At 64.0% G+C, this 21762-nt stretch overlaps 1 protein-coding gene across 2 annotated transcripts in view; it reads left to right on the top strand.

Moving 5' to 3' along the window:
- Positions 1–21061: 21061 nt before the first annotated feature.
- CDC42BPB (CDC42 binding protein kinase beta) overlaps positions 21062–21762 on the top strand; it is a gene marked incomplete at its 5' end in the record, with an annotated part of 65739 nt that continues 65038 nt past the window's right edge. For both annotated transcript variants that reach the window (XM_084241220.1, XM_084241219.1), the window contains one exon: positions 21062–21236. In XM_084241220.1, the coding sequence (XP_084097346.1) occupies positions 21062–21236 (175 nt within the window). The remainder of the gene's footprint in view (positions 21237–21762) is intronic.

The raw sequence follows: 21762 nt of genomic DNA, 5'->3' as shown, positions 1-21762 counted from the left end.
TGAGGACCAGGGGAGTAGAGAGGGATCTAGAGGGGATGGCCTCAGGCCAGCAAAGGGGACAGCGAGCCCCAGGCCATCCAGAGGGCTCCGGGGGAGAGGGCTCTTAAAGGCAGGCAGGTCCCCTGGTGGCGCGGGCAGGTGAGTGCAGTGCTGTGAAGCTGTCCGCAGCCTCTGCAGCGCTGGTTTGATCCTGGCCCGCCGGCGAGGGTCCCACATGGCATGGTAGACCTCTCCTGTCTTGCCCGCTGCTCCCCTCAGCAGTGTATTTCGTCAGTCTGCCTGTTCTGCTCCCCGCTCTGTCTCTGGTGAATCTGCCTGGTCACCCTCCTGGTCAGCTGGCCTGTACCCCGGTTCTTGCATAAATAAATAAATCTTTAAAAAAAAAAAAAAAGGCAGGCAGGGCCCCACTCAGGCCAGGTGAGGGTGCTCAGAACTGGGGTCATCCTGAGGGCAAGGTGACGTGGGGCCTGGACGCCATGGATGGATTGGGCATTAAACCCCACCCCCATGGGTCAGGCTGGAGGCATTTTGGGGGAGGCTTGCTGAGACTTTGCGGCAGATGCAGCCCCACTCCTGCACAGGGGATTTGCGGCTAGCATCAGGAAGAAGCCCTGTGGGGGCCTGCAGGTGCTACTGGGGTGCTCTGCACAGGGCACGGGGGTGCAGAGAGCAGGGGTGCATGAGCTAAGCCACTGGACACAGCCTGCAGCCGAGGCGCAAACTAGATGCTAATTTTTCATAGTCCCGGGGCCAGGCCTTGCGCCTGGGCCTGCAGGCCCATCCTCCCCCGGGGCACAGGCGCTCTACGCTGCCGGTGCCCCCTCGTCACGGGGAGCCCGGTCAGGTGGGTGAGACCCAGGCGGCTGCTCTTTATGCAGTCACCTTCTTGAAGGCCCTCCCTCCAAACACAGGCTCAGCCCAAAGTGAGGGGTTTTTAAGTACAAGCATAACAGACTGTGAGGCCCCTGAGAGACCTCCACGCTGCTGCCATTTGCCCACCCAGGTGCCAGTGCCACCTCCAGGAAGGCCTCTGGCTTGCCCGCCGAGTCTTCTGTGAAGTGGGGTCACGAGAGCCCCTGACTTCTGGGCAGACGCTTCCCCCTCAGGCTGGACTCCTCGGGCAGACAAACAGGTGGGACAAGCAGACCTGGAGCGAAGGGGCAGGGCCCAAAGTGACTGCCCAGGGCTCCTGCCATGGGGCCCCTGTGAGGGAGACGCCCTCCATTGTGCTCCTTTGACGCAAAGGCACCGCACTGCCTGGCACAGCCTGGCTTTCCCCAGGGCCGGGCTCCCAGTTTGAACACCTGGTCCGCAGCTCCGGGGGCAGGTCAGGATGCTGGGCCTTCAACTGTGGGTCACTCCAGAGACTGGCCTCTGAAAAGCTGGGGTCCTCAGGGCCCGTGCCTTGCTCCTGGACCACTCCCCAACTCCCGCTGCACCCACCCAGGACCACACCCACTTTTCAGCCTGAGGAAGGGACCTTCCTTCTACTCCATTTCCACATTGTTTTCCCCCAACTTTCTCAGTAAAATTCCTGCAGGAAAGCCCCGGTCCCGGCTCCGAGGCAGCACTGGCACAGGCTGGCCTGAGGGGCCTGAGAGGGCCAGGCGGGGGCTGTGGGGGCAGGAGGCCTGCTGGGCCAGCACAGTTCAGCTCCCCACCTGGGGATGCACAGGCTGGGAGGGGCATCTCTGACCTGAGCCTCAGTTTACACCGTCATAAATGGGGGTTTTGTTGTCGGGGTCCCTCAGCTCAGAGTGGACCGTCCACCCAAAGAGCTTGGCTGTCCGGGAACATGAGGTGCGTCCCTGGGCAAGCAGCCCTGGCTCTCCTCCCCCCACCCCTTGTTTCTCAGGGGCCCAGTTCCCAAGGCCCGGCCTTCACATCTGGGGTTACGTAAAGGCCCCATGGGACCCAGCGGCTGGCTCAGAACCGCCCTCTCTGCAGACGCCTGGGCTGTCCTGGGCAGGTCCACTGCATGGCCAGGTCCACTGCGCTGTGAAGCCCCGGCCGGGCGAGCCCATGGCGGGGCCACGTGGCTGAGCCTGAGAGGGGAGACGGTGGGGGCAGCCTGCCCCGGGCCACGGTGCTGCGTCCTCCACCTCCGGGAACTAGGGGCTCCTGGGAAACCAGTGTCCCCCCCCAAAAAAGTGGATGGCCCTGGTATCAAATGCCACCCACACCGCCGCAGGGGGTGGCAGCGAGACCATGTGACCTGCGGGCCGGCGGGGCCGCCAGAGCTGTGCGGGCTGCGCAGGGACAGGCTCTGCTGAGCCTCCGTCTCTGAAGCAAATGTTGCAGTTTAGGGGGGGCGTCTGGGAAGTGCAGGGGGCCTTTCTTGGGGAGTCCAGCTCCCGCTGCTATGGAGTGGGGCTCCTGCTGGCACCACCCTCTCCACCCCACCCTTTGGTTCCTGCTGGGCCTGAGGCCTTGGGGCCCACGGGTCTTAGAGGGGTAGGGCCGCAGGCTCAGGGTCTCTCGGAGGCCAGTGAGCAGCTGGACACAGGGACACGGTGCTGTTGGCCCCACTGGGCCACCTCCCTGGGTCTGCCCACTCCCTGGGCACGTCAGGGTCCTGGGAGCTCTGATTAAGGGTCCAGGTCCTGCTACCCAAGGCCAGTCCTGTCAGATGGTGACCTCAAGCTGGGTCACAGATCCGGCCTGCTGTGGTCTCGGGTGGACCCGAGATTCCACCCCAGAGTAACTACTCGCCAGCTGGGGGACCTCAGGGAGAGCCGGGCATAAGGGGTGTCACCCTCTGTTGGAAAGATCAGGATGAAGTCTCAGTGAATGTCAGCATTGCCTGTCCCACACCGGGAACCCAGAAATCACCCCTGCTTGCTGGGGTCCCCCACCCTGCCAGCAAGTCCTGGCCAGCCTGCTGTGAAGTGCCGGCCCCTATTCCCCATCTCCCCCATCCTGGTCCCCACCTGATCCCAGCCTCTTCCTCCGGGGCCTGGTCCTGTTGCCCCTGCTCCAGAGTGCGCCGTCTGAAATCAGGTCTCAAAGCCCATGGGCTTCTGGTGCCCCCAGCATGAAGTCCAGGCCTCTGTGACCCACAGCCCCCACCCACTCTCTCCCCCGTTCCATGCCCTGTCCTGAGTGGTTCCTCTGCGCCCACAGAGCCCTGGGCTGGGGACACTGAGAAGGCCAGCCCCGGCCTGTCCCCGGGGAGTCTTCTGCCTCCCCGGTGGCCCCCCGGCCAGAGCGCCTGGGGCTGCGTGGGTGGGACGTCTGTCTTCCCAGGGACCCGGTCTGCCTCCTGCGGCCTGCCACTGTGGCTGGCACCTGAAAACACTTGTTCAACCCACTTAGAAATAATGAAAAAATGAACAAAAGCCCGAGACAGTGAATCTGTCAACTCAGAGCAGAGTGGCCCAGGCGGCCTGCGCGGGTGCGTGCCTGGACTTGGGCACTTCTGTCACCGTGGAGGGGCCACCCCCAGCCTGGGCCCTGGGGCCCCAGCGAGCTCCTTTCCGGGCAGGTGCGGGAGAGACGTTCCAGAGTGCCCGCAGCAGGAGAGGAAGGGCTGCCACCGGCGGGTGGATGGGGTGAGGCCCCCTCCAGCCTGCCAGGCCCTGTGGAACCACCAGAGAGGGCTGAGGGAGGGCGCAAGGACAAGAAGAACCTGGAAGGACAGCCACGTCTCCCAGCTGCCGACGGGGTGGGGGCTCAGGGGGACATCCTGGCCTGTGTCGGGGTCTTGGGGCCACGGGGTCAAGTGAAAGCAGCCTCCTGGGCTGCCAGGCCGACTTCCATGCTTCTGCCTCCCACCTCCCTGCCTTTGGGGCTGGGGAGCTATTTCTAAATCGAAGGTGGGTTGGAGAAAGTGCCTTATTCATCCTGGAGGCTAGTGAAGCCTCCAGAAAGAACAGAGGGACCTGTGTCCCCCTGCACCCCCCCATGTCTGCCCACCTGGGCCTGAGGGGGCTGTTCAGTGGCCAGTGCAACTCCCTCTGATGGCTGCGTCAGGCTGGCAGGGGCCAGGGGCCAGGTGGGAGGAGCAGGAGGGGGTGTGGGCTCCCCCCTGCCAGCCCCGACCAGCAACAATGTCGCTGGACCCCACAGGCACAGGACTCCCACGTGCAGGCCGGTGTCCTGGTCACGGGGCCGCTCCCCAGCCCTGCAGGGCCATGGGCACCTCACGCCATACTCGGTCGCGTGCCCCGGAGACTGGGCCTTTTGCCAGGACTGAAGGAGAGCCAGCCTGGAGTGGGCACCCACCCCACTGCTGCTCCTGTGCCTGCTGCACCCAGGCTTGAGGGCACCAGCCAGATGGCCTCCTGCCCTCAGGGTCCAGCCAGGGCTGGAGTCACCGGGGTGGGCAGAGGCCACCTGGAGAAAGTTGGCCAGCCTGGGCAGCCGGGGCAGGGACACCACAGCAGCAAGCACCGCAGGCCCCGACAGCCTCCCCAGCCCCTTCATTCCCAGTGGAGAGCCCACAAGTAGCCACTCACTTGGCACTCTGGCCTGGTCAGCCTGGGATCTGAGCCCAGGCCCTTGCCTAGGAGGTCACTGGCTGAACAAGAGTCGTCCTCAGTCCTTCAGTCCTCACCAAGCGGGCCCAGTGGCAGGAGAGCCTTTATTTGTGCTTCAGACCTCAGGAGAGGAGGGGTTGACCAGACCCCGGCAGTGGGCAGAGAGGGCAGAGGCTGCAGGCCCAGCCAGACCCGCCAGGAGGGAGGCGGTGACTCCATCTGCCCTCTGGGTCCCGGCTCAGCCCTTTCTCGTCATGCTTGACTGGTCACAGCACCTGGGGGGCCTGGTCCTCAGAGCTGCCAGCACCCCCCAGAGCCTTCCCTCGCGCTACTGGCAGACGTAGGGCAGGGGCTGCAGAGACATAAAAGCTCCAAGTCGGGGGCTGCGTTTATGGCCGCTGCTGCACCCCATCTGGGCTGGGGCTGGACCGGGCAGGAGAGGGGCTCTAGGCCAGGAAGAAAGGAGGCCAGACCCCAGGAGCAGGAGAGCCCCCTCCCCTGTGCACGGACCAGCATAAGGGGGTGGCAAGTTGGGGGCAGGTCCAGGGCAGACCTGGGCCCCCCCCCAGAACCAAACCACCAGAGGCTAGCCCAGGGGCTCCCTGGGGCTTTTCTGGACCCTCAGAAGAACCTGGCAGGCTGAGGAGGTTTGGAGCGGGGTACGGCACAAACAGGCCCCTCCTGGGCCCGGGCTGCTGCAGGGGTGGGGTGTATGGCTGACACTGAGGTGGGGAGAGGCAGGGCCCTCAGAGGCCCCAGCTCAGGCAAAATTAATCTCCTGGCATGCCCTCGGGGGACGCGCTGGCTCCTGGGTCCAGATGCTGTCTCCGTGCCCGGGCCCGGCCCCGCTCCTGCCCAAACTCCCCTCCCAGAGGCCCCCCGGACCCCGCCTCAGCAACCCTGCGGACTGTGACCCCAGCACCCACCCCGGGATGGGAGCCTGCCGCCCTCAGCCCGTCTCCCGCCGCGCTGGCCCTGGGCTGCCTAGCACCGGCCCCTCCTCCGCCATGTGGGCAGCGCCACGTCCAGGCACATACCCCAGCCCTGGGAGAGGTGGGCTGGAAGGGGGGGGGAAGGGGGTGGCGCCTGCATCATTCATCCCCAGAGGCCGACGTGCCCCCAGGACCAGCAGTGGGCAGGAGAGGAGGGTCAAGGCCAGGCAGCCCCCCACAGGGGCTGGGGCACAGAGGGTAGGGTACGAGCAGGCAGCAGGGTCAGGACCCACGGGGGTCAGGCCAGCGTCTGACCCAGGCAGCACTGGCTGCCCCTCCTCTGCCTCAGCAGCCCCCAGGCAGCCCCCCCTCACTCACCAGCAGCAGCCTGGCCTTGGGGGCACCCCTCCTCTGGCCACTTTCCGAGGGCCAGCGCAGCTCTCCGCTCTCCACAGCACCCACCTCGCTGGGCTCCACCACGCTCGAGGACAGCGCTGGCCCAGCAGGGACAGGGCAAAGGTCGGGTGAGGCCAGGCACGGGGTCCCTGCTGCCTACCCCTGTCCTGCTCTCTGCTCAAAGCGGGCCTCCCATCTAGTCTCCAGGGCAGGAGGGGGGGCCTGTTCCTCGCCCCAGCCCAGCCCTCCACCAGCAGGGGGCGCAGCCCCAGCCCATTTCACAGACAGAAGCCTGAGGCCAGACAGGCCAAGGTCACAAAGTGAGGGGGGGTGCTGTGTGCCCCTCACTGCCCTTCCTGGGGTCACCCTGCTGGGTCCTTGGCCTCCTCCCGGCTCAGAGGGACTGGCCAAGGTACTGGAGCAGCTTGCTCTCGGCCCATTGTTCAGCACCCACAGTGTGCGGGGGCACCCTACCAACCCCCTGGTGTCCTCAGCATCTTTGGCCACAGCACCCAGCAACCCCCACTTGCCTGCGCTGTCCCGTCCCTGTGCCTTTGCCCCAGGGCCCCTTGTTGGGGCTCCCCCTTGTTGGAGCCCCACCTCCGTCTGACCTACAACACTGCTTGAGGCCTGTGGGGGTGCTTCGAGGGTGCCCGGCTCACAGCTCGGCCAGGTACGCAGGCTGGGCACGCACGCACGCTCCTGGGCTACACAGACTTCCCGGGGGGAGGGGCCGGGAGCAGGTATTGTAGCAAGTGCTGCAGGTTGGCTGCCGAGTCAGAGGAACAGCAGGTCGGGATCTCCCACCACGCTGAACTCAGGACCCTCCTGGGGCCTCCTGCTGGCACTGCCAGCATGGGGCCACCCGCTCTTTTCCTTCTTGCCCTCCTCCTGGAAGCTCTGCCAGAGGCGTGCCGCTCCCCTGCACTCTGTGGGGCGGTGTCTGCAGCCCAGCCTCTGATGTGTAGCTTGGGGGGCCCCTCTGGGGCCCCACTGTCTCCCAACAGTGCTGACAATGTGGATGACCCGACTCTAGAACTTGGGACTCACCCACTAAGTCCACACCCCTTGGCTTGGGGCCTCATGTTTTAGCTGCCTCAGCGCCTCCCCAGGAAGCCGGAGTTGAGGCCGGGACCCTGGCGTGGCCCTTTGCAGCAGGGAGCCGACCATGCCTTGGGGAGCAACCCCCGAGGTCAGGGGGTGCTGAGCAAGCCAGGGCAGCTCTCCCTCCCACTCTGTCCACAACACAGTGGCCTCCCCCAGGAGGGTGCGCCCAGGAGCCCCCGAGAGAGCCGTGCTGGGGATGGCTCCTGTCCTCCAGGGCCCAGCACACAAGCTGCTATCCTTAGCGAGCATCACCCACTCATGTCCCCAGCCACACACTGCCCAGCCATACCATGCGCTCGCCCGCCATTCATTGTCCGCTCACCTCACCCACGCACGGTTATCTAGCGCCTGTCCACCCGCTCTCCAGGGACAAGCCGTCGCGACCATCCACCCACTATTTTCCCACCATCCTTCCCTACTTCCTTGCATCATCCACCCATCAAGCGTCCACTGGCCACCACCTAGTACCTGGAATTCATGCACTAGAGATTCTGTTTTCATCAATCCATCAATTTAGTGTCCACATGCATCCATCGGTCCAGCGCCCTTCAACCTAGATGACCCGCTGCCTTCCGTCTTCCATCCACCCAGCAGCTGTCACGCCATCTAGTGTGCTCCCAGCACCACGCGCATGTTCTGCACACACAGGCCCCCTACTCCGCCTCCTGACCCGTCCGTCATCCCCACCGGCCACCCACTCACTGAGTAAGCCACCCGCGGGTCATCACATGCACCAACATTGCTCTGTGCCCACCCCATCTCCCTGCCACCCACCCCATCATCGACCGCCATTCTCCTGCCCATTCACGCGTAAACTGAACACTGATTTGTTTTTCTTTTAAGATTTATTTATGCAAGCACCGGGTACAGTCAGAAGCGCAGGGGGTGAGAGAATTCACCAGAGCCAGAGCGGGGAGCAGAGCAGGCAGAAGGACCGAGGTACACTGCTGAGGGGAGCAGCGGGCGGCAGGAAAGATCTGCACATCATGTGGGACCCTTCTTGGTGGCCAGGGATCGAACTGGTGCTGCAGAGGCTGCGGGCAGCTTCGCAACCCAGCGCTCAATCGCTGTGCCACTGGGGAGGCCCCCTGATTTGTTTTTTTAAAGATTTATTTGTTCATGCATACAAGAGCTGGGGTGTAGGCCAGAGGTGTCAGGGAGTGTGTGTGTGTATGTGTGTGTGTGTGAGAGAGAGAGGACTCCCCAGAGACAGAGCGGGGAACAGAAAAGGCGGATCCACTAAAACCCACTGCTGAGGGGAGCAGCAGGGAGACAGGAGAGGTCGCTGCGCCATGTGGGCAGCTCCCTGGCCGGGGAATCGAACTTGTGCTGCAGAGGCTGCGGATAGTGTCATAGCACTGAGACTTAACCCCTGTGCCCCCAGGGAGGCAGTGCCACGCAGGGTTCTAGGACCAAGAAAAGCAAGATTGCCCCAGAGTTCCAGTTGGTGAATTCATGGTCCCAGGGAGAACAGGGTCAGATAGAGAGAAGGCGGGTGGGGTCCAAGTCGCATCACCCTCCCCGGCTATGGTGGCTGGGCCTTTGCTGGTTTCCCTGGAGGAGGCATGGGCAGGGCCTCCCCAGGGGCAGCATGGCCGGGGCCCCCAGAGGGCTGACCTGGGCCTGGGGCTGCCCCGTGGAAGATCTGGCAATAAGGGTGCAAAGTGGTGAAAGTGAAAATCAAGAGGTTGGCAGAGATCACACCAGGCCGGGGCTCCCTGGCTGAGGGGACCCCACATGCCCGCCACTCCGGAGCAGCTGAGCTGAGCAGTGCCAGAGGGGTGTCTGCAGCTGGGGTCTAGACACCTTTGTGTCTGTGCCAGCCTGCTCCCCCGCCCCACTAGCCCCCCTCTTTCCACTTGACAGGAAGTGCTCTCCCAACTTGCTAAGGAGGGTGCCAGCTGCCACCTAAGGTGCTGGGTGTCATCCAAGGTGCTAGCTGGCAAGGGCGTCGCAGCTCCTGAGGGTTGTTCCCCATGGGCCCAGGGGGAGCACTGGGGGGTGCTCAGCCATAAAGCTGTGGTGGGGGCAGCAGGCTGGGGACAGGAAGCGTCTTCAAAGACAGGCCTGGAGTCAGTCTTGGGCTCCCTCTCTGCCTCCAGCCTGATCTGGCTTCTCCCTCTCCCTCCCACACCATCGTCCCTCTTCACCCAGCCTTTGGGGGGCGTGTCCCGGAGGCCCTGCCCCTCTCTGGGCTGGAGGCCCTGCCCATGCCGGGGAGCAGTGGAGGAGATGGAGAGGAAGGACCAGGCTTTCTGGAGCTCCCCGGTCCCAGGGAGGCCTGAGCTGTCCCTCCCCGACCTTCCCACCCGCTGGGTGCTCCCAGGTTTGAATGGAGGTGCAGGCCACCGGCCCTGGTGGGGAGCTGGGGTGGAGGGATCGGCCGAGGCCGGACCGTTAGCTCTGGGCGCCCTCCTGCGGCCATGCCACCCCGGTGACTGCGGCTGAGCGGTGGGAAACATTAACTATGTCACGTGCCCACAGCTCTGGCCCCCTCCTCTGCCCTCCTGTGCTGACCCTCCGGGAGAGCGGGTGCAGCACTGAGCCCTCTGCCCTTGTGGGGGGGAGGCCGCGGCAGGGGGCCTGCATTGACCCAGGAGGAGGGAGGTCAGCAGGAGGACACCTCCTCGCCCTTCACCCAGCAGCGCGGGCCGAGGCAAGGGTTTTCAGCTGTCTGGCCCCATCCCTAAGTCCCCAGCCGACTGCGCGTCTAGACTCTTCTCTCCAGATCCACGGCCAGATCGCGGGCCGGGCGAGCAGGGTCCAGGGCCCGAGAGCCAGTGAGCACCTGGACGCCCGCGATGCCCCCACCGCCTCCCCCTGCTGAGCCCGGAGGCTGGAGACAGGTGTGACCCCCCTCCCCCGGCCACTCTGGGGGGGCCCCTCCCCGGGCCTGAAGTAGACCCGAGGGAGGAGACCCAGGCCGGCCCCCAGCCCCGACCCGCCCTCCGCGACCTGCGCTCCGCGGGTGGCTTTGGGGAGCGGGGCAGAGGCGGGGCGCTCGGGCTCCAGGCTGGGGGCTCTGGCGCCCCCCTCGGCCTCGGACACACACGCCCGCTCACCTCTTCCCCGCGGCCGCGGCGCCCCGGGACGGCGCCCTGCGCGGCCAGGAGCCCCGGCAGCCGCCGCGGGGCGCACGGAAGCCTGGGGCGCAGCCCGGAGACTGAGCCCCCAGGGGCGCAACGAGGCCAGCCGCGGGTGTGGGGTCTCCCACCGCCGGCCGTGGGGTCGTGGGCGCAGAATCCCGAGAGCCTCCCGGCCCGCCCCGCCCGCGGCCCCGGCCCCCCAACCCCGGCCCCGGCTCCCCCTTGGGCCTGGGCGGCGCGGAGTCTCCAGGATCAGTTTTTCCGAGGCCCTGCGCCCCTTCTTCCCTCGGGGGCCCGCGGGGCTTCCCAGCTACCCCAGGCAGAAAAGGGGGCGGGTTGACGCCTCGCCCACCGGGCACCCGGGAAACTGAGGCCGGGGGGGCGCCGAGAACGCGAGACGCAGCCGCCTGCGCTCAGGGCGCCCCGCGCCGACCCCCTGCGCACCCCAGGAGGACGCGGCCGCTCGCCACGTCACAGACCGGGACCTCGCGGGCTCCCCGGGGGCGAGAGGGGGATGGGGGCTCGGGCTCCGCAGGACGCGGGTCTGGGGCGCCCTCCCAGCCCTCCGGGCCCCGAAGCCCAGGAGTCTGGGGCGGGCGGGGCTTGGTGTCCGGCTCGCGCGACGGGGCCGGGGACCGGGGGCCGGGGGGCGGGGGCGGGCCGGGGGCCGGGGGCGGGCGCGACGAGGCGGGTACGCGGGCGCGGGGGGCTCCCGGGACGCCGGCCGCCCCACCCGGGCCCCGCCCGCCGGCGCAGCCGCCCGCAGCCCCGCCCCGCCCCGGCCCGCCCCCCGCGGGAGCCCCAGGGGGGAGGGGGCGCCGGGGGGCTGGGGGGCTGCCGTCGCGGCCTCAGCCCAGGCCCTTCCCGGCGCCCGAGAGACCGAGCCCCGCGGGCGGGGTCCGTGGAGCCGGCAGCGCGCACGGGCCGGCGGGGGCGGGGGGCGCCCCGGGACCCCCCCAAGCTGCGCTCCTGCTCACTGAGGGGTGCGGGCCCTGGGCGGGCCCCGCGCGTGGAGATTGTCGCAAACCGCCTTCCGGGGCAGGAGCGCAGCCCCGCGGCCAGGGCTGCCCGCGCTCGTGCTGGGGCGCCGGAGCCGCGCGAGGGCGGCGCTGTGCTCGCGTCCCAGGGCGCCCAGGCGCGCGGAGGCCGGGCGCGCACGGACGGGCGCGGCTGCCCCTGGCCTGGGCCTCGGGGGGCCGGGAGGCGCACCTTTCCCGGTGCCCTCCTCGGACTCGGGGCACCGCGCCGCGGCTGGGGCCAGTCAGCGGGCCGGGTCCTGCAGCCCCGGGGAGCGGCCCTGGCGGGGGCGTGTAACCCAGCTGGGCGCGGGCTCAGCCACCAGGACAACCCGAGGGTTGCACCGAGGGCTCGCCCCACAGAACCGGTTGTCCCGCCCCTCCAGGGCGCCCCAGGCTGGGGGGCAGGGCCGACTGTGCCCGGGACAGTCACAACTGGGAGGTGGGGCCAAGCACCCTGCTCCGGCCTGGACCCCTCACCCCACCTCCGACCTTGGGCTGGTTGGTCAGTGGCCTGGTTCCCATGGTCCCGCTGGACTCCTCTGGGCTGGGGTCCTTGGGCCAGTAGTGAATGGGGGGGGGTCAGGTCTGGTCCAGGCTGCAGACTGCACTCCAGAGAGGCCAGGGGATCCCCACCTTCTGGGTGCCATGCAGCCAGTAGGAGGCTGGCTGATGGAGAACTCTAAGCTCTGGGAGGGGCCAGGCTAGACCCCTGCCAGTACTCTGATGACCATGAGGAGGCAGGTTGTGCCCCCCCCATAGCCTCAGTCCTTCAGCCAGGCAGGTGCAGACCATTGGACCTGTGGCAGGTGAGGGGGAACCTGCTAATGGGCCCAACCCCTTCCCCAGTCCAGGAAAGCAGCAGACCAGCCACAGCTGTGTCCAGAATAGAGGACCCCTGAAGGCACCACACCCTGTGTTCTCACCAGGTGGGGGTATGGGGGGTGCCCATCAGGACCCAGAGGGAGACCCTGCGGGGCAACCTTCTGAAGCCACAGCGTGCTTCCCAGCAGGAGCCAAGGTCCAGCCCCAGGGGTTCCGGGTCAATGTGTCTGGGGTGCAGTTCTAACAAGTTCCCAGGGCTAGGCTCCCAGTGGGGCTCGGGACCGCCTTGAAGACCATGGACGGAAGGGGTGGTCAGAGACAGGAGAGTCCCCAGGGAGGACCTGTCAGCCTTCCAGCCTCTGTGCCCAGGGGTGTGACCGGCCCTGCTCTTCCTGACTGGCCCTGTGTCCCCCGGGGCCTCTGCCCACTCTCAGCGTTAGTTTCCGTTTCTGCAGGGTGGGGAGGGCCAGGTGGGCAGGGTGAAGGCTGCGTGGGAAGCACTAGGCGCCGACCGGCCTCTGGGTCAGCATTGCCCGTGGGCCAGAGGCCTCCTCCCAGCAGCCCCACACTCCCAGGAGGCCGGGCTGGCCTGAGCACGGCCACTGTGCCTGGGGCCGAGGCACGCCCTGCCATGCCCAGCATTACTTCACTTCCCCTCCTCTCAGTCTGCTGTTTTGAAAAAGGGGGTGGTTCCTGCCCCTCCCTTATGGGGGTCTCAGCAGGTCGACCTGCCAAAGGCTGGGCGCAGGACACTCGAGGGCCTGCCGGGAGATTGTGAAGTTGTGGGTGCTCTCAGGGCCCCATTAGGATGCCTCTTCCCTGGCTTCCTGGTCCAGCCTCCACACAGCCCCTTCTGGGCAGCAATTCCCTCAGTAGTCCCTAGAGGCTCTGGGAGGGGAGATCCTAGATCAGGGGCTCAGGAAGACCCCTTTATCCCCTCCTCAGGCAGTGGGGAGCCATGGAAGACCTCAGAGCCAGAGATGTGGTCAGAACCAGCCTTGAAGGATGGGTGTGGCTGCCCAGGTAGGAAGTGCAGCAGGGATGAGGTTGCCCAGGCAGAGTTGATCTTGGGTTCTAGTCTCTCACCTCATCACAACTGTCGTCAGGGGTTGACGCAGGGGAGGCCATGCTGCGTTCAGTAACATGCCCGTGTGACTGCAGGCTGTGTCCTTAGAGAGCTGCGGTCAGAGTTGCCAGACTCCTCCAACCTACTCGCCCTACCCAGCTGCAGGGCAGCTCACGTGCGCACTGGTTTCATGCTTTGAATGCAGGGAACATTCTGGTGGCAATGGGGTATTTCCTGCCAGGACCTGAGTGTGGGGATTAGGAGAGCAGGGCTGGCCAGCTGGCCAGGTCCACCCCAGCGCCAAGGGACCAAGAGGCAGTGTGCAGTGCAGGGCTATGCCACCCCCACCCCTGCCGCCTGCCTCTGGCTCCCACCTCCTTTCTTGGGGCACAAATACCACCGCTGGCCCTTTCTTTGTTTGCTCTTGGCAGGTATTGGCTTGTGCCCCTGACCTTCAAACTCTCTGTGGGAGCGCTGACAAGGAGCGAGAGGAACACCCTCAGGGAGGGCCTTGGCCCTGAGAGTCAGTAGCAGAAAAGCTGGGGAGCCACTGGTGAGGCCCGCAAGGGTGAGGGGGCTATGAGGACCCCGTTGACAAGTTCCAGGGCTCCCTGCCACCCTGCACACGTCCCCTCTACCCAGAGAGCCTCACCTGGCTGCTTCCTTCTTGCGACACCTCAGCTGAAAGTCCTGGCCAGAGGAGTCCCCTGCCCCAGGCACGGCTCCCTCTCTGTCCCACTCCTGTCACTTTTCTTGATGGCCCCACAGCAATGAAATGCTTTTTTAACCCTCTGCCCCCTGCCCTGCGGTCTGCCCTGGACTAGAGTGGCTGGCGGGCATTGTCCTGGATGTTGCTGTACCCTGGGCACTGAGATCAGAGCTGCGGGCAGGTTTTGCGAGGCCGGGTGAGCGGCTGCACAGCCCAGTGTCAGCGGACATGGAACCCCGTATTATCATCTGTCAGCTGACAGATGCCAAGGCTCCCTGATGCCCGCTGCTGGTGACCTGATGACGACGGTCACTCTAGGTGTGACAGATGGCGGGCACTCCCCACCCCCCCCACCCCCCCCCACCCCGGCCAGGCACAGAGCAGAAATTGAGGTTGGTGTAGAAAGGGGCCTGGTTCCGGGGAGTGAGCAGGCTCCAAGGCAGTGGGGCAGGGTTGGGGCAGACCCAGGACCTCGGGGTCTTCCAGGGACAGGAGGGGGGAGAGACCTGGGGACATTGGTTCAAGGACAGGGGCTGTGGCTGCAGCAACCCAGGGAGGGGGTCTGGGGAGGCCCCTATCTCTCGTACTCCAGCTACCCGTCCACAGACACAGCCTATTTGGGGACAAAACAGACAGGAGAGGGTGGACATTGGATCTGGAGGGGCAGAGGCACACCGCCCCTCCCCCGCCAGACTCTGACCCTGCCTGCTGTGTGAGGTGTGGGGGAACAGCCCTTGAGGTGTGGGGGAACAGCCCAAGGGCGCGGCCTGCTTCCCGCTCCCAGGCCACCCTGTCCCCGCCCCTCCACCGGGGCAGCTTCAGCCTAACACATCAGGCTGTGCTTCCTGATGGAAGTTTTCCTTTCTTGGACAGGGACCCAAGGTCACAGGAAGGAAAGAAAAACTTCCTCCAGCGGGCCCCGCCCACCTCCAGTGCTGGCTTCCTGGACTCCTGCCATTGGGCTGTGGGGGCAGGGCAGGGCCGCCCTGAGGAGCCCAGCGCCCCCCTGGAGAACAGCACTTTACCCCTCAGTCTGTGGGTTCCCGGTCAGCACCCTCACTAGTCTTCTGCGGACCCTTTCAACATTCTCTCCAGGCAGCTGCTTCTGAGAAACAGGGCACATGGCAAGTCCAGGGAATACTGTGCCGCCTTCCTTCACCATAGTGGAGCCCTTCAACCCAAGGCAATGTTGATTGAGTTACCATGGTGATGGATAAATAAAGCCTTCTCCCAGTCCGCAAATGGTGTGCTTGGAAAGGCAGGTCCCCACCAGATGACTGACGCAAGGGCACGTCCCTGGTCCCAGCCTTGCCCACTAAGGAAGGTCCGACATTATCAACCAGCCACCTGCCTGGTCCCACCCCCACCGGAGTGGCACCATTTGGGGCACAGTGTGGGTCCCTGCTGTTGCCCAGATGGGTCCTCAGCCCTCATGGGAGCCAAGTCAGCCTCATGAGCAAAGTCTCGGTAGCTGAGGCCCCGTGAAACCCCCACCCCCACCCCCTCCCCGCCATGGCCTCCCCTGCCACTTGACTGGGCTATTGAGCAAGGAGTGAAGAACCTGACGTTCCCATCTGGGCCACCCAACCCACAGAGCCTCCCCATCCCACTACATGCCCACTTGGAGCCAGCCTTCACTTGCCTTTGCCCCAGATTTCCTAGAAAAATGTCATTCTTTCCAAGCCTTTGGCTGGCCGGCCTGGTAGCCACTGCCCATGAATCAGTGTAGAAGCATTGACTCCTGGGGGTATTTCTCTTCACTTCCCATCACTTCCCATGAGGTCACAGCTGGGGGTTAAGAAGCACCGATACCATGGAATCTAAGTCACCTACTCGTAAAGTTGGTTTCTTCCAGGTCTGTTTGGCCCAGATTCATTTTACCAAGGAATTTCATGTATACACCAAGTTGGCTTTTTTTTTTTTAAAGATTTATTTATTCCTTTATACAAACACTAGGTACAGTCAGAAGCACGGGAGGGTGAGAGAATTCACCAGAGCCAGAGCGGGGAGCAGAACAGGCAGACTGACAAAACACACTGCTGAGGGGAGCAGCGAGCGAGGCAGGAGAGGTCTGCGCGCCATGTGGGACCGTCACCGCTGCTGGGGATGGAACCGGGCCTGCAGAGGCTGCGGGCAGCTTCGCAGCCCAGCACTCAACCGCTGCGCCACCAGGGAGGCCCCACACCGAGTTTTATGATTCAGTAGCTAACATAATGTTTAATTTGTGATGGACAGTTTGGGCTGAGGTCTCTTGGTATCCATGTCCAGCCATTAATTCTCTTCTAAGATGCAGGAGCAAGCCGAGAACAGCTTTTGAATAGGGGAAGAGTTGTTGGCAGGAAAAGGAATGCCTTTCTTCAAATGCCAGAGGCACAGTTCCTGACTGAAGACCACACTCACTCATTAGGTAATGGGTGAACTTCCTACTGGGACCTGCTCCTATTGGGACCTCTGTGTCCCACTCACATTAAGAACCACAGAGTCTGCTGGTTCTTAAGGCCCAACTGACAGGGCAGCTTGAGTTCATAGGGCTCTGGGTCCCACTCAAACTTGGCGGTCTTAGAAAGTGAACCAAAAGGGGCCTCCTCAGTGATGCAGTGGTTGAGCGCTGGGCTGCGAAGCTGCCCACAGCCTCTGCAGCGCCGGTTCGATCCCCGGCCACTGGTGAGGGTCCCACATGGCGTGCAGACCTCTCCTGCAGTGCCCGCTGCTCCCCTCAGCAGTGTACTTCGTCAGTCTTCCTGTTCTGTTCCCGGCTCTGGCTCTGGTGAATTCTCTCACCCTCCTGCGCTTCTGACTGTACCCAGTGCTTGTATAAATAAATAAATAAATCTTTAAAAAAAAAAAAGAAAGAAAATGAACCAAAACTCACCCAATTTGTGACTTTCATCTGTGAAATCTAAAGAGGCCAACCAGGCACTGCCTTCACAGTGGGCCTCTGTATGTCTGAAAATGTATTTATTCTCACCTTCATCTTTTGGAAGATATTTTTGATGGGTATAGAACTTGAGGCTGGCAATATTTTCTCTTGTGGTATTTTATTTTATTTTTTAAAGATTTATTTATTTATGCATACAAGAGATGGGATGTAGGCCAGAGGTACAGGGGATGGAGAGAGGATTCACCAGAGACAGAGTGGGGAGCAGAACAGGCAGATCTACAGGGAGACAGGAGAGATCCCTGGCCGGGGATCGAACTCAGGCCGTAGCAGTGATCGCTCTGAGACTTAATCCCTTGGCTACAAGGGAGACCCTCTCATTTACATCATTTTCAATGAGAAAGCTGATATCATCTATATCTTTGTTCCTCTGCATGTGAGATCTTTTTTTCCTCTGGTTACTCCTTTTTTTTTTTTTTTTTTTAAGATTTATTTATTTATACAAGAACCAGGGTACAGGCCAGAGGTGTGGGAGGGTGAGAGAATTCACCAGAGTCAGAGCAAGGAGCACAACAGGCAGAAGGACTGAAAATATTGCTGAGGGGAATAGGGGGCGAGACAGGAGAGGTCTGTTGCGCCATGTGGGTAGCTCCCTGGCCGGCCAGGAATTGAACCCGTACTGCAGAGGCTGTGGACAGCTTCACAGTGCTGCACTCAACCCGCAATGCCACTGGGCAAGCCCGGGTTACTCTGTTGTTTTAAGCACTGGTTTTGGGCAATTTGAATGTGGTATGCCTTAAAGTACCTTTTTTTTTTTTCTATTTCTTATGCTTGAGGTTCATCGAAACTCTGGATTTGTGAATTATGGTTTTCACAGAGGTTGGAAAATTTTCAGCCGTTATTTCTTCAAATACTTTTTTTTGTTCTTTTTCTTGTTGTTCTCCTTCAGGACCCCAGTCATCCACATATGAGTTCAGCTGTGTTCATGTTTTCGGGTTCTTTCTTTCCTCACTGTTTTATTTTGGATACATTCTATTCCTAATCTTTCAAATTAGAAAACCTTTTCTTATGTAATATGTAATCTGCCATTAATATCACTTAATTTTCATAACAAAAATTGTAGGCTTCATCTTGAATAGTTCTATTACTGTTTTGAAAATATCTTTCATCATTCTACTATCTTTTTCAGTGTTTGAAAATGCATTTCATAGATTTACTGACATGTGGCCATGCTTTTTTTTTTTACTTACTTAGGGTCCACGGTTGCTATGTTAGCATTCTTCTCTGCTAATTCTAATATCTGTTCTGGGTTGGTTTTGATAAACTGATCATTCTCTTCATTTTGACTCTGTTGTCTTGCCTGTGTGCATGCCGTCCAGTCTGTGATTGGAGGCCAGGCATGATTTTACCTTTTTGGATGCTGGGTATATTTATATTTCTGTGCATTGTCTTGAGCTTTGTTCTGGGATGCCGTTGAATTACTTGAAAACAGTTCAACACCAGGGCCATGTTTCATGCTTTTTTAGGCTGATCGGGGGCAGTGCTCAGTCTAGGTCTGATTCCCACTACTAAGGCACACACATCTTGAGAATTCTACCCAATGCCCATGATTCATGAGTTCTAGTATGCCTAGTGGGGACAACACTATTTTTAACCTATGTGATACCAGGCACTGTGTCCTCTGACTTTTGAATGGTCCTTTCCCCAGTCTGGAGTCGTTTCCTCTCACAGTATGCTGCCACGTACTTGGGGGCCCTCTGCAGACCTCCAGGGTTCTCTGTTCACATACCTGCTTGTTTAAGGGGCATCAGGAGAGGGGGGGTCAGCTTTACATTTTGCCAGACCAGAGGAGACAGCAGTGCCCCTCAGAAGCTCTGCCTTCCTCCCTGTTTGTAGCAGCCCCAGGTGGATGGGAGTGGGGGGCTAAGCTAACTGACAAGGGACTGGGCCAGGAACGTGGGAGATGCCCAGCACAGCCCTTTCCCAGCGCTCAGTTAGGTCCTGAGGGGCTCCAGTGGGCGATGTCAGGTTAAATCAACCTCAGACATTTCACTTGACAAACCTGGGCATTTTAATTTTGGGGCCAAGTCATCATTGCAGCTTGAAGTTAAGGTGTAGTATAAACCGCCGGTGCTGGGGCTAAGGTGAGGCATGGTACTGCTTGCTGGGCAGCAAAGACCAGAAACGAATGGGGCCAGCCCAAGAGAGGTAATTATAGGGATGCTGTTATGGACTAATGTTTGTGTGCCCCACATCCATACACTGAAATACTAATGCCCAATGTGATGTATTCGGGGGCGTGGGGCCTTTGGGAGGTGATGCATTCACAGGGGTGGAGCCCTCATGAATGGGATTAGTGCCATATAAGAGGCCAGGGAGTTACTTCTTTCTACCATGGGAGGGCACGGTAAAGGCAGGCCTCTGTAAAACAGGATCAGGGCACTCACACAGACCCTGGCCACACAGGCAGCCCATCGATTTCCAGCCTCCAGAGCTGTGATAAATAAATGTCTGTTGTTTGCAGCTACCCAGACTGGTGCTTTGTTATAGCAGCCAGAAGTGGCGAAGACAGATCGAGACCTGTGGGTGCCCGATAACAGCGCGAGTCTCTGGTCTGGAGCACCCAGGACTGCTCCTTCCACCAGCCAGTGCAAGGGGTCTGGTCTTTGAAATAGTACTACTAGTTTCTAGAGCACGGACACTTGTGAGCCAGGTGCTGTTCAAGATGTTCGATGGGTGTTGAAAAGCATTTAATCCTCTGGAAAACTTGCTAAAATACTAGGGTATTTCACTTTTTATACTTGAAGGATTTGAGATACAGAAAGATTTCTTGCTTCCAGACTAGTGTGCAAGAACCCTGGGCACCCACGGAGCCCTGTGCTGGGACGGAAGCTGTGGGTGACCCAGCCTAGGAGTGAGGCAAGGCAGCCCTGGGGGTAAGGTGGGGGCGCATTTGTGACCAGACAAGTGCAGGTGGCTGTAGGGGGGCACCCAGGGTGGGGACTTGGCAAATGCAAAGGCCCCGAAGCAGGAGGGAGCGAGGTCAGCAAGAACGGAGTGCGAGGCCCGAGGGCAGAGGGTAAGGGCAGGGCTGCCAGCTGGGCAGGGCCAGGCTGAACCTGCTGGGTCTGTAATGAGCAACGTGCTGCCCACAGGGGGACGCCGGGGAAGGCCGAGGTCAGGCACTGGGACAGAGACAGAAAAGGGGCGAGGCACGGGCCGATTTCCAGGGCTGGTCCCCCTACCTGAGACACCAAAGCAGAGCGTCGCCCCAGCAGGGGGAAGCCCGGGGTGCAGCCAGGCGCCCCCCAGCCCCTGCTCCCGCGGTCTCGGGCCTCTCGGCCCGGGAGGCCCCACCTCAGCGAGCGCCCTGGCGCGGCGTCTCCCCGGCTCCCCTCGCCCACGCCGGCCACGCTGCCCCAACGGGCCCCCGGCGCGGGCCTCTAAAACGAACGATTTTTTTTCTTTTCGGGAATTCGGGTTGGTCCAGCCCCGCCGGGCGCCCCGCAGACACCCCGGGGCCCGAGCGCGCGGCGGGCGGCTGGACGCGGCCCCCGGCTCAGCCCGGCGCGTCCCGCGCCCCCCGCCCGGGCGCCCCTGCAGCCGGGACGCGGTCGCCCGCTCGGGCCGGGGCTAAGGGCTCGCCCCCCGCTCCCCGACACCCCGACCAACGCGGGCGCCCGGCGGGGGCGCGGGCCCGCTCCCCGCGACAGCGCACCCCGAGGCGTCGGCGTCGGGGCGGGCCGGGGGCGGCGGCGGGCGGTGGCCTCGGCGTCGCCGGAGCTGCGGCGCGCGGCCCTCGACGCCCCGGCAGGCCCGCGAGCGCCGGGCCCGGAGCGGGCGCCCGGCGGGTCGCGGGCGGGGGGCGCCGACCCCGGGGCGCGCCGACCCCCGGGGCGCGCGCACGAGGAGGGCGGGTCCCGCAGCGCGGGCGCGCGCCGCCCGGCCGCCCTGTGCGCACGCGCCGGCGCCGCAATCTCGGCGGCGCTCTGCAGGCCCCGCCCCCGCAGGGCGGGGCTCCAGGAGGCCCCGCCCAGCCCGCCGGCCTCCCTACGGCGCGCGGCGAGGTCCGATCCCGCCGGGCGCCGGGCGCCGGGCGCCGGGAGCCGGCCGCGCAGGGGCGGGGCGGCGCGCTGAGGTCAGCGCGACGGCGGCCGGCCCCGCAGCGGTTGGCTGCGCCCGCGCCGGCCGCGCCCTGGTTGGCTGCGGGCCGCGGGCTGGGCGCGGGGCGGGGCGGGGCGGGGCGCGCGGGGCGGGGCGGGGCGGGCGGGCGCCGGCCGGGCTTGCGCAGCGCTGGGCTCCGCGCCGCTCGGGTCGGCGGCGGCGGGCGGCGGCGAGGGCGCGGCGAGGCCCGGCGGGCGCGGGCGCGGGGCGGCGCGGGGCGGGGAGCGGCCCATGGACCCGCGGGCCCCGGCGCCCCAGACGCAGCGCCGCCGCGAGCGGGCCCCCGGGGGCGGCCTAGGCCGGGGCGCGCCGGCGCGCGCGGGCGGGCGAGCGGGCGCCGCGGCCCCCGGGGGCGCGCCCTGACAGGGGCCGCCGGGCGGGTCCCGCGCGGGAGCGGCGCCGCCATGTCGGCCAAGGTGCGGCTCAAGAAGCTGGAGCAGCTGCTGCTGGACGGGCCGCGCCGCCGCGAGGGCGCCCTGAGCGTGGAGGCGCTGCTCGACGTGCTGCTCTGCCTGTGCACCGAGTGCGGCCACGCGGGCCTGCGCCGCGACAAGTACGTGGCCGACTTCCTCGAGTGGGGTGAGTGCCCGCGCCCCGCGCCCCCCGCGCCCCGCGCCCCGCGCCCCGCCCCGCCGGCCCACCCGAGGCTGGAGCGCGTTTCCTGCCGCCCTCCCGGGATATCCGCCCCCGCCCCCGCCGGCGGCCCGGCCGGCCCTGGGCGCCCCACCCGGCGGCCGGTGACAGCCCGCGCGGCCCCGCTGGGTCCGGCCCGGCCCGGCCCGGGGCTCTGGCGCCGGCGGGGCGGCTTCGAGGCCGAAGGCCTGGTCGCCGGCGGGTCGTGCGCGAGCCCGCGGCCCGGCCGCATTGTGCTCGCCCAGCGCCCGCGCTGTTGGGGGCGGCCGGGGCCGAGAGAAACTTTGCTCGTCTGACCTGCGAGCTCTGCCCCGCCGGCCGGACCGCGGTCGGCCTCTTCTGCTTCCCCGCGAAAGGCCATTAAGTCGCTTAGTGGCATTTCGGGGCTGGAGACCGAGGGCCCCGCGAGGCCCGGCGGCCGTCCGAGCCCTCGGACTCACCCGCGGAGAGGCGGTGCCCCCTCGGGCCGAGC

The sequence above is a fragment of the Talpa europaea genome, assembly GCF_964194135.1.
Source record: "Talpa europaea genome assembly, chromosome: 8".
NCBI lineage: Eukaryota > Metazoa > Chordata > Mammalia > Eulipotyphla > Talpidae > Talpa > Talpa europaea.
Note: the sequence above shows the minus strand (reverse complement) of the source record. Positions and strands in the feature narration are given on the sequence as shown.